The 12061-nt window shown below is 44.0% G+C and overlaps 1 protein-coding gene across 1 annotated transcript in view; it reads right to left on the reverse strand.

Annotated features, from left to right (window-relative positions):
• Nucleotides 1-12061, reverse strand: part of PIKFYVE (phosphoinositide kinase, FYVE-type zinc finger containing) — a 750252-nt gene that overhangs the window by 436649 nt on the left and 301542 nt on the right. The window contains 1 exon segment of the mRNA XM_030210724.1: nt 11286-11393. Coding sequence (XP_030066584.1) covers nt 11286-11393 — 108 coding nt within the window.

Genomic DNA, 12061 nt, shown 5'->3' on the forward strand with positions numbered 1-12061 from the left:
CACCTGATTGGTGATCACTGAAACTGGGTGGGCCCATAGCTACGCCCCTGGTGGAGCCTTTGTGTTTCCATGCTGTGAAAGACTTTGCTGTTTCCCACCCCATATCACAATAAAAGTGCACATCATAGGGGGCGGCAGAGTCTGATTTCTGCTTTTAATTTTGCTATTGCTGCCTCACTAAAGTCCCAGCATGAAGAGAGATTTGAGAAGGGAACATACTGGACAAACTGGAGAGAGATGAAAAATGTGCTGGACCTGGAAGGAAGGGGAGAATAGGGAACGGAAAAGATGATGGATGTGATGGGTGGGGCAGGGAAAGGGCACGAGTGGGAGAGATGCTAGACCTGCTTGGGGGGGAGGGGTTAAGGTTAGAGTGAAATGCTGAAGCTGGAAGGAATGGGGAGAATTACCATAAAAGGGAGAGTGAGTGTGCTGCCGGTGGGGGGGGGGGGGGGGTGCCAAGACACAGAATGTACCAGAAAGAAAAGGGGACAGTCTGGGAGAAGAAAGGGGAAAAGGGAATAGAACTTGATATACCGCCTTTCTTTGGTTTTTGCAACTATATTCAAAGTAGTTTACATATTATATAGAGGTACTTATTTGTACCTGGGGCAATGGAGGGTTAGGTGACTTGCCCAGAGTCACAAGGAGCTGCAGTGGAAATTGAACCCTGCACTAGTCCACTGCACTAACCACTAGGCTACTCCTCCACTCCACAGATAAATGAGTGAGAGAAGATGGAAGGAAGAAAGACTGATCAAGACAGGAGAGGGAAAGGGAAAAGGAGAGAGATGAGAAGAACTGAAAAGGCAGATGAGTGGGAATGACCAGAAGTGGAGAAAGAAGGGAGGGGTGGAAGAAGAGATACAAGAAATAGGTGAAGATGGGGAAGGGTCAATGATTGTGAAGGCCAGGAGCAAGGGAAATGCATGTGAGCGAGAGAAGAGAAGAATGGAAGAATATAGGTTGGAAAAAGTAAAACAAAATAAAATAAATGAAACCTATAACATAAGCAAAGAAAGAGAAGATGAAAAAAATCTAGAGCAAATGCTTAGCGAATAAAATGAGTAACAGAAGAAATCAGAGGGGAGAGAAAATATAGGAAAGAAAATAAAATAAAATAAAAAAAAGAAAGACAATATGAAATAAAAAGGTTTGAAAACATGTCATTGTATCCCTCTGTGGCAGCTATAACTAAAGGTTGAGACTGGTGGAAGCAAGCCTTGGAGGGGGAGACAGAAAGAAAGGGTAAATGTCAGGGAAGAGAAAGTTAATGCTAATTTGAGGAGGAAGGAGAAGGTGAAGTCCCCCTCCTCTCCCCAAAAAAGTTAAATTTTGTACTAACTGTAAGCATTTAAGTTGGTGGAGAGGAGCCCCAGCCAGTAAGGAATTACAGTAATCCAGTTGGTTCATGATAACATGCAAAAGGTTCAACATATGGCAATATTCTTTACTAAACAGATAGAGTCAGTGATGGTGCCAAAGATGCCAATGACAACTTAAAATTGACCAGAGTTCAAAATTGGACCAGATCAAACTGGGAGCTCTTGACAAAAAAAAATTCTCCCCAACGCATTTCTATGGGAGAAGCAATTCTAGCTTCTGCACCACAGAAACTTTGATACAATGAACACAATAGTTACGGAATGGTATTCATCCTAGAGTACTGATAGAACTGAAAAATGATCTTGCGGAGCTACTGTTAGTGATATGCAATTTATCCTTAAAATCGAGCGTGGTACCGGAAGATTGGAGAGTGGCCAATGTAACGTCGATTTTTAAAATAGGTTCCAGGGGAGATCCGGGAAATTATAGACCGGTGAGTCTGACATCGGTGCCGGGGAAAATGGTAGAGGCTATTATTAAAAACAAAATTACAGAGCACATCCAAGGACACGGATTACTGAGACCAAGTCAGCACAGCTTTAGTGTGGGGAAATCTTGCCTGACCAATTTACTTCAACTCTTTGAAGGAGTAAACAAACATGTGGACAAAGGGGAGCCAGTTGATATTGTGTATCTGGATTTTCAAAAGGCATTTGACAAGGTACCTCATGAAAGGCTACAGAGGAAATTGGAGGGTCATGGGATAGGAGGAAATGTCCTATTGTGGATTAAAAACTGGTTGAAAGATAGTAAACAGAGAGTGGGGTTAAATGGGCAGTATTCACAATGGAGAAGGGTAGTTAGTGGGGTTCCTCAGGGGTCTGTGCTAGGACCGCTGCTTTTTAATATATTTATAAATGATTTAGAGATGGGAGTAACTACCGAGGTAATTAAATTTGCTGATGACACAAAGTTATTCAAAGTCGTTAACTCGCGAGAGGATTTTGAAAAATTACAAAAGGACCTTACGAGACTGGGAAACTGGGCAGCTAAATGGCAGATGACATTTAATGTGAGCAAGTGCAAGGTGAAGCATGTGGGAAAAAGAACCCGAATTATAGCTACGTCATGCAAGGTTCCACGTTAGGAGTTAGAGACCAAGAAAGGGATCTGGTGTCGTCATCAATAATACACTGAAACCTTCTGCTCAGTGTGCTGCTGTGGCTAGGAAAGCAAATAGAATGTTGGGTATTATTGGGAAAGGTATGGAAAACAGGTGTAAGGATGTTATAATGCCGCTTATCGCTCCATGGTGCGACCGCACCTTGAGTATTGTGTTCAATTCTGGTCGTCGCATCTCAAGAAAGATATAGTAGAATTGGAAAAGGTGCAGCGAAGGGCAACTAAAATGATAGTGGGGATGGGACGATTTCCCTATGAAGAAAGGCTAAGGAGGCTAGGGCTATTCAGCTTGGAGAAGAGACGGCTGAGGGGAGTCATGAAAGAGGTATATAAAATAATGAGTGGAGTGGAACAGATGGATGTGAAGCGTCTGTTCACGCTTTCCAAAAATACTAGGACTAGGGGGCATGCGATGAAACTACAGTATAGTAAATTTAAAACAAATCGGAGAAAACATTTCTTCACCCAACGCATAATTAAATTGTGGAATTCGTTGCCAGAGAACGTGGTGAAGGCGGTTAGCTTGGCAGAGTTTAAAAAGGGGTTAGACAAGTCCATAAACCACTACTAAATGGACTTGGGAAAAATCCACAATTCCAGGAATAACATGTATAGAATGTTTGTACGTTTGGAAAGCTTGCTAGGTGCCCTTGGCATGGATTGGCCGCTGTCGGGGACAGGATGCTGGGCTCGATGGACCCTTGGTCTTTTCCCAGTGTGACATTACTTATGTACTTATCCTCCATTATCTCTAATCTCCTCCCTTCCATCATGTCCTCCGAGTCTGTCGACAAGGCTGTCTCCGCTTACAATGCCACTCTCTCCTCTGCTCTGGACACCCTTGCACCATCCATCTCCCGTCCCACAAGACGTACTAATCTTCAGTCCTGACTGACCCCTTGCATCCGTTACCTTCGCTCTTGCGCCCGATCTGCTGAACGCCTGTGGAGGAAATCTCGTACTCATTCAGATTTCCTTCATTACAAATTCATGCTATCCTCCTTCCAGTCCTCCCTATTCCTTGCCAAACAGGACTATTACACCCAATTGACCAATTCTCTCAGCGCCAACCCTCATCGTCTCTTCGCCACCCTTAACTCCCTCCTCAAAGTGCCCTCCGCTCCCACCCCACCCCCCTCACTCTCACCTCAATCACTGGCTGACTATTTCCGCAACAAGGTGCAAAAGATCAACCTTGAGGTACCAAGGTACCAAGGCACCTCTTCCTCTTCACCCTTCAACCCTCTCCCTCAACCAACCAACTCAGGCCTCTTTCTCCTCCTTTCCTGATATCACCGAGGAGGAAACCGCCCGCCTTCTTTCCTCCTCGAAATGCACCACTTGTTCCTCTGATCGCATCCCCACCAACTTACTTAACACCATCTCTCATACTGTCACCCCCTCCATCTGTCATATCCTCAACCTCTCTCTCTCTCCACTGCAACTGTCCCTGACACCTTCAAGCACGCCGTAGTCACACCTCTCCTCAAAAAAACATCACTTGACTCTACCAGCGATCTTCTGTACTCAGCTGTTCATCTGGTGCCCTCACCTACATCTAGGTTGTATACCAGCTCTGTTATTACTAAAGGGTAATGATAGAAGGTCTGTTTCTTGGTCTGACCTAGGTTTTATATGTGCTCACTCTGGCCTATTCTCTGAAAAGAACAGTTGTCCTTCATTTTCCCGAGTTATCTTGAATTTGTGTGTAATTACATGTAATTTCCAGTTATTCATGTTTTCACTTTTGTCAGTTTCACTTGGTTATAAATAAATAATCTTTATTTATATAATAATTGGTAGCTCTGCCTACATACCTGCTTGTGCTGAATGCCAAGAGATGAGTGATGACTCTCTCGGTGGGCAACTTGGTGGTGCTTTGACACCAACACAAGGTGTAACCAAGATGGACTATTTGAAGAACCCACAGGTCAGAGTTTACAAAGGGCCACCTATGATTGAACAGACTTACCCCTACTGGCAAGCTGTCCTGTATGGTTACTATGAGCATATCCATGTTCTCTTGAAGCCAGTCAAAAGCCTGTGCCTTGCTTCAACTGGGGTGCCAGCTGGGGCTTCTGAGGTTGATGAGGTCGGGAACGCTGGGCCTGGGGCTGCTGAGCACAGCAGGAAGGTGGTGGGAACCTACGCCGCCTTTGAGATTAATAGGTTCATTGTCTAGGCCCACTCAAAAACCTTTGTGAGGAAGAGGATGCACCTAGATGGTGCCAAAAGAGAGTTTGAATGATGACCATAGGTTTCTTTATGAGGTCAGTGACCTCCTCCATCTTATCTCCAAGCAAGTTGTCACCTTGACAAAGAACGTCCGCCAACCTCCCCTGAATCACTGGTTCTAGGTCAGAGAGTATGCGCATCACCGCACCCACAGTGAAGAGTCTGGACGCTATAATCAAGAGTCATAGGTGCCCATGAACAGATATTTCCTACACTCCAGCTGCTTGCTGGCCAACTAGCAAAACTCTGCAGCCTGCTTCTGTGAGAGAGCATCTGCCAGAAGTGTACTATGGACCAAAGACTGGAAGTAAAGGTTCATATAGAGCTGGTAGAACTGGATGCGGGCGACGAGCATCAAAGCCTGAAAACGTTTCCTCCCAAATGAGTCGTGTCCTGGCCTCTCTACCTGGGGATGCTGAGGCATGTGTTCTGGAGCGCCTAGCTCATTTGAGAGCAGATTTGTCCCCCAAAGAGTGGTGTGGCTGTTGAGCCCTCTCAAATCTGGGAGTTGTTTTGGATACGGTACTGCGTATCCACCTTCTTAGGTGAAAACTGCACTGAGATTCCCAGTTCTTTATCAGTGTATCTTTAAGGATAGGGTACAGTGACCCCTTCATTTGGAGAAGACAAGTAGTCCAGGATAGTAAATATTTCCACCCTGGGTTTCTTCCTCTGTTTCTAACAAATGGGATGGCAGAAACAGTCTCCCTGATAAAACCAGTGAAAAAACATCTCTCTTGAGGTGGGGAGGGATCAGAAGGTATCCCATAAGACTCCTCCTCCGAGAAGTAATGGGGATCCTTCTCAGAATCCCATGAACGGTCCCCCACTGAGTTGAGGCAGGCACAGACTCATTCAGGTTGTACTGAATGAGTGTGTGCCAGCCTCAGCTCAGTGGATCCATGTCCAAGCCCTGAAGAGCACCGAGGTACAGCCCTACTCTCTGTAGGAGAAGCGTCCTTCCCCAACATCGAGAGTGGCATGTATGCATCGATGTCAACACCCTTCAAGGTGCCGGTGTCAAGGATCTCTACACCAAAATGGAAGGAGCCTCAGGAAGAACTTGGGGCTGATCCACAGCTGGCGCAAGCACCCTCAATACTTCAGCAGTTTGCAACTGCAGCATTTGTGCCAGCTTCTCCCTAAGCGCGGCTTGGAACCACTAATTGAAGGAAGTACATAAGTAATGCCATACTGGGAAAAGACCAAGGGTCCATCAAGCCCAGCATCCTGTCCACGACAGCGGCCAATCCAGGCCAAGAGCACCTGGCAAGCTTCCCAAACTTACAAACATTCTATACATGTTATTCCTGAAATTGTGGATTTTTCCCAAGTCCATTTAATAGCGGTTTATGGACTTGTCCTTTAGGAAACCGTCCAACCCCTTTTTAAACTCTGCTAAGCTAACCGCCTTCACCACTTTCTCCGGCAACAAATTCCAGAGTTTAATTATATGTTGGGTGAAGAAAAATTTTCTCCGATTTGTTTTAAATTTACTACACTGTAGTTTCATCGCATGCCCCCTAGTCCTAGTATTTTTGGAAAGCGTGAACAGACGCTTCACATCCACCTGTTCCACTCCACTCATTATTTTATATACCTCTATCATGTCTCCCCTCAGCCATCTCTTTTCCAAGCTGAATAGCTCTAGCCTCCTTAATCTTTCCTCATAAGGAAGTCGTCCCATCCCCGCTATCATTTTAGTCGCCCTTCGCTGCACCTTTTCCAATTATACTATATCTTTGAGATGCAGCGACCAGAATTGAACACAATACTCAAGGTGCGGTCGCACCATGGAGCGATACAACGGCATTATAACATCCTCACACCTGTTTTCCATACCTTTCCTAATAATACCCAACATTCTATTCGCTTTCCTAGCCGCAGCAGCACACTGAGCAGAAGGTTTCAGTGTATTATCGACGACGACACCCAGATCCCTTTCTTGGTCCGTAACTCCTAACGTGGAACCTTGCATGACGTAGCTATAATTCGGGTTCTTTTTTCCCACATGCATCACCTTGTACTTGCTCACATTAAATGTCATCTGCCATTTAGCCGCCCAGTCTCCCAGTCTCATAAGGTCCTCTTGTAATTTTTTCACAATCCTGTCGCAATTTAACAACTTTGAATAACTTTGTGTCATCAGCAAATTTAATTACCTCGCTAGTTACTCCCATCTCTAAATCATTTATAAATACATTACAAAGCAGCGGTCCTAGCACAGACCCCTGAGCAACCCCACTAACTACCCTTCTCCATTGTGAATACTGCCCATTTAACCTCACTTTCTGTTTCCTATCCTTCAACCAGTTTTTAATCCACAATAGGACATTTCCTCCTATCCCATGACCCTCCAATTTCCTCTGTAGCATTTCATGAGGTACCTTGTCAAATGCCTTTTGAAAATCCAGATACACAATATCAACCGGTTCCCCTTTCTCCACATGTTTGTTTACTCCTTCAAAGAATTGAAATAAATTGGTCAGGCAAGATTTCCCCACACAAAAGCCGTGCTGACTCGGTCTCAGTAATCCATGTCCTCGGATGTGCTCTGTAATTTTGTTTTTAATAATAGCCTCTACCATTTTCCCTGGCACTGACGTCAGACTCACCTGTCTATAAGGCAGGAACAAAGGTGGAGGAGCCGAAAGAGAGGCAGCCTGAGAAGGTGTTCGTGTCAGGCCGGTTGCAGGAACCTGGCTGCTGGTACACTTGCACACCAGCACCTCCTTCCAAGGAGGTACCAATGCATCTTGGGTACCGGCAAAGGCAATGCCTTCACACTCCCGACACCGTGTGTGGAGGACCGATGCTTGGACTTCCCCCGATGCACAGCATCGCAGTCCTTCAGTACAGACGAAGATGATTGGTCCTGGGGCCTATGCTCAGTGCCTGATGTTGAGAGAAATGGAGATGATCTCAATGCCGGTGCACTTCCAGTGGATGCTTAAGTCTTGGCAGCCATTGAGGTCAATGCTTCTAAGCGTCTCGTTAAACCTGCTGTGCCCTCAACTGCATTTGCAGTCCCAATGCACCAGTTGTAAGGGTCGATCATGGAAACCACCAATTAGATTGGACATTGAAAAAAGAATTGAGGCCAAAATAAGCGCCTCGATTTTGTACTGGAAAAAGGGGACAGCGTTCAAATTGAGGTTGGGACTCCAGGCTTAACAGGCCTAGCAATACACAAAAAAAAGGAGAAATTATCCAAATGGGAAAAAATCCACATGGGAAATAACTATCAGAAAGCCCAAAACGTACAGTAAGGAGAACATGATGATGCATCCTCCCTGCTAGGTGAAAAACGAAGACTGAAGGACCCACACTCACACACCGGGCGTCAGGCAGGAAGGCACCAGCAAATGTACAGTGAGAAACTACTAGAAAGTTCTTGAAGTCATTAGTCAATATGCACACCGGGCTCCATCAGATGACATCACCCAGCTGTGAGAGTATGACAGCCTGCTTGCTCTTGGAGAAGAAATTTTCCTGCTGTTCACGGACAGAAAATACCACATACCCGATAGCATTCTTAAACCTCAGGAGCCCAATTTTCACATGAAAAGGCTCATACACTGCAAAATAAATGTTGGCTTACATGAGAGATATAGAACAGGAAGAGAAATAATATAATCATTATACTTGCTGTTCAGATGACTACTAGCCTTATTTCACTCTGGAAAGCTGCTGGTGCCGGGGGGGGGGGGGGGGGGGGGGGGGGGGGGGGGGAAGGACCTGGAACAACCAGGTATTATCAAAGCTCCTTGAGGAAGATCAGATAAAATGTGAGCAAAAACAACCAGCCAGATCCCCTGCTCAACTGCCACCTGGAACCACAAGGTCAGAAGCTTCCAGACAAGCACCAAGAAGGAGCTGCATGATCCATCCACCAGAGAGAGAAAATACTGAACATTCCAGACTGCACAATACCCTTAAGGGGAGAATTACTTGGAACTATTTTCTCCGTCTCCTTCCGCTGGTGGGTGGATAGAACCCATTGGTCTGGACTGGTATGGATGAAAAGGAAGTAAGCTATAAATTCTATCACAATTTATATTTCATCCTTACTTTCTTTTTTTTCTTATAACTGTTGTTCCTCATTTGTCTTTGGATCTCAATCAACTCAAATTTGTTGGCTAATTTAAAGCACAATATTATGTGTAAAGCACATTTACTTTTTTTCTTTTTTTTTTTTTGGAAAGCTAATTATGTTTAGTGCTTCTAATTTTTAGTTGTAACCAGAAATCCTAAAAATTATCCTCACATGACCCAACTGCTGTCATCATAGCCGAAAGGCATCATCAGTGGGACCTCAATCCCTCAATCCCCACCCTGGGATCCTGCCAGGTACTTGTGACCTGGATTAGCCACCATTAGAAATAGGATGTTGGGCTTGATGGACCTTCGGTCTGTCCCAGTATGGCAATACTTAAGTACTTATGTAACCCACTCAGGAGAGTCAGTATCAGAGATGTTGCCATTCTTCTACTTGGTCTCTTTCATGTTCCATGGAGCTACACTAGGAGCTGGAGATAGGGAGGTGGTAAAATATAATGAGGAGGGGGAGAGGGAAAGATCTCTGGGCAACACCTTTGCATGCATTTACTATAAGACATGATCTTCTCTCGGCCACACTGAAATTCATTGGCGATAAGACTTGTTCCTTAGTTCCTTCCACATGTCTGCTGTAGGCACTGACCCCTTTACCAGCCTCCATCTAAAAGAGCAGTCACAAGTTCCCTGTACTGTCTTTCTTGAGGTGATAACTATCCAGCTCCAAAAGAGGATCAGGGAAGCAGGTAGATACTGAGCTGCTCTCTGCCACTGTTTAGTGCAACAGAGAATGACCCTGCTCCACTAATCAAAGGAAGATAAGCAATGGGGGTCAGGGGGAGTTTGGGGGGGGGGGGAGAGGAGAGAGAGAGAGAGAGAGAGAGAGAGAGAGAGAGAGAGAGAGACTACTGCAAATGCAAGGACAGAGGATTGCAGCAGTTGAGGGGACAGAGAAAAGTGTATGACTGCAAGGGACAATGAGTCTACAAATTAAAAAAATGTAATGTAAAAAACAGATCCACCTTTAAATGCGAATGGTGCAAATTATAAATATTTAAATAAATAAAATATGCCTCAAAGTTAATTCCCCAGTGTGAAACACTGAGATACACAGATTTTGAGAACATTCCCCAAAGCACATACTTAGTATGAAAACACCTACATTTTATAATGTATAAATCCTAGAATCAAAAGCTCTAATTGTGTTCCTTTTTCTTTCAATTGTCATTGTCAATATAATATTTACCGTATTTTTCGGACTATAAGACGCACTTTTTTCTCCCAAAATTTGGGAGGAAAATGGGGGGTGCGTCTTATAGTCCGAAGGTAGCGTTTTTGGACCTCCGTCCCGTACTTACACGATTCCATGTTCCCTGGTGGTCTAGTGACGTCGGGGCAGGAAAGAGCCCCCTCTTTCCTGCCCATCGCGCTGCTCTCCGTGCTCCTCAATGCTTTCTGACGGTCTCGGCGAGACCATTTTGAATCTCGCCGAGACCGTCAGAAAGCATTGAGGAGCACGGAGAGCAGCGCGATGGGCAGGAAAGAGGGGGCTCTTTCCTGCCCCGACGTCACTAGACCACCAGGGAACATGGAATCGTGTAAGTACGGGACGGAGGTCCAAAACTCGGACAAGACGCACCGGAGCACCTAGGTTTTAGAGGAAGGAAAAGGGAAAATTTTTTTTTTCCTATTTCCCTCCTCTAAAACCTAGGTGCGTCTTATGGTCCGGTGCGTCTTATAGTCCGAAAAATACGGTATTATGAAAAGTTAATATGAGGAGGGGGGAAAAAAACAACTTTTTGCTCAAAGGGAATGTGATGTTCAAACAGTGCTTGCACAAATAAAATTATCAATCTCAGAAACCTTCCTTCAATGTGAGGAACCCTAGGTACCTCTCAGAAAATATCTCTGTTGAATACTGTTATTCAGTGTCATAGAAGCTCTCCTCTGTTTGGCACTACACCAGCTCATAAGCAAGATTCAATGGTTCCAGTCAACCAGTTACGAAAAGAACCAGCCAAGGAAACCAAGACCAGGGAGATTAATTATGAAACAATTACTAGATGAATTTGTAACTTAAACACCTCACCATGTCACTGACAAACAGGCCTACACTCTTACATTTGTACCTCCCTCATCACATGCAGTGGTCTGGGACTGATCTATGGAGGACTGTAGTCCTGTGCTTGAAGATATGACCTGTGAGAATTTCAAATGATGTTTGATCAATGGATCTTTGTAGCAGTTTGTATTCTGAGTGTTGTGTTTTTAAGAATATGCATATTTTTTGTACTCTGCCTTGGATAAAAGTGAAGTACAAGTAAACTATAAACTATATCAATTGAGAACAATGAAGACCCTTTTCTCTTACGAGGTGGCTGCAAATTTGTGTAAAGGATCAGTAGTGACTAACCTTTCTTCATTCCCCAATAAAACCACACCAACATATGATACAGTTCACTAAACATTAACATGCCGATTCTGACCTGCAGAACAATGGGCTCTATGCATGTAAACTTGGTTTCTTCTCGATACAGATATTCAATCGAGCACTTCAACAGCAGTATCTTGGGATTTTTAATATAGGCATTCATCTAGGAAAAAAAAGTTATTAGGTAAGATGTGAACAAAATACAGAATAAGAAAATGTATTTAAATTGAAACATCGCAAGTCATGAACTCAGTAAGCATACCATCTATTGTCTCTTGGTTTCAAAATATTTGGAACATACTTAACCGGAGATGGAGCAGCTTTTCTTTTTGCTCAAAGACACTTATCTAGATGTCTTATGAAGTCTAAAACTGTTTAGGGATGCAAGGAAAGAGGGGTACATATCAGTAAACACTGGTTCATTAATATTTATTATGCAACAGATGTAGCTAAGTGTTCTGGGCTGATGTTTGAATTTTGGAAGTCCAGAGTTATAAAAAAGTGAATTTCTGATGCACTTATCTATTTGTTTACTGTAGTATTTTAGATGTGCTTACCATGGATGTTTGCTTTTTTTGTGGGGGTATAGATGTAAAACTTTTCAGTAAAAAAAAAAAAAAAAAAGAAGAAGAAGAGAAAAAAAGCCCTGGAACAAGAATTCAAGACTCATCACAGACTCCCTGTGACCTTGGGTTAGTCTCTTTTCACATGTTATGTCTCTGGAATTCAGATGAAAACAAGCATTTATCTTAACCTGGCTTTTTAAGTTATGGTATCACTAAAACTGGTGTTCTGTAGGAATCAATATATTGGCTATGTATACAGAGCATC

Source organism: Microcaecilia unicolor, chromosome 7 (assembly GCF_901765095.1).
Source record: "Microcaecilia unicolor chromosome 7, aMicUni1.1, whole genome shotgun sequence".
NCBI classification, from domain to species: domain Eukaryota; kingdom Metazoa; phylum Chordata; class Amphibia; order Gymnophiona; family Siphonopidae; genus Microcaecilia; species Microcaecilia unicolor.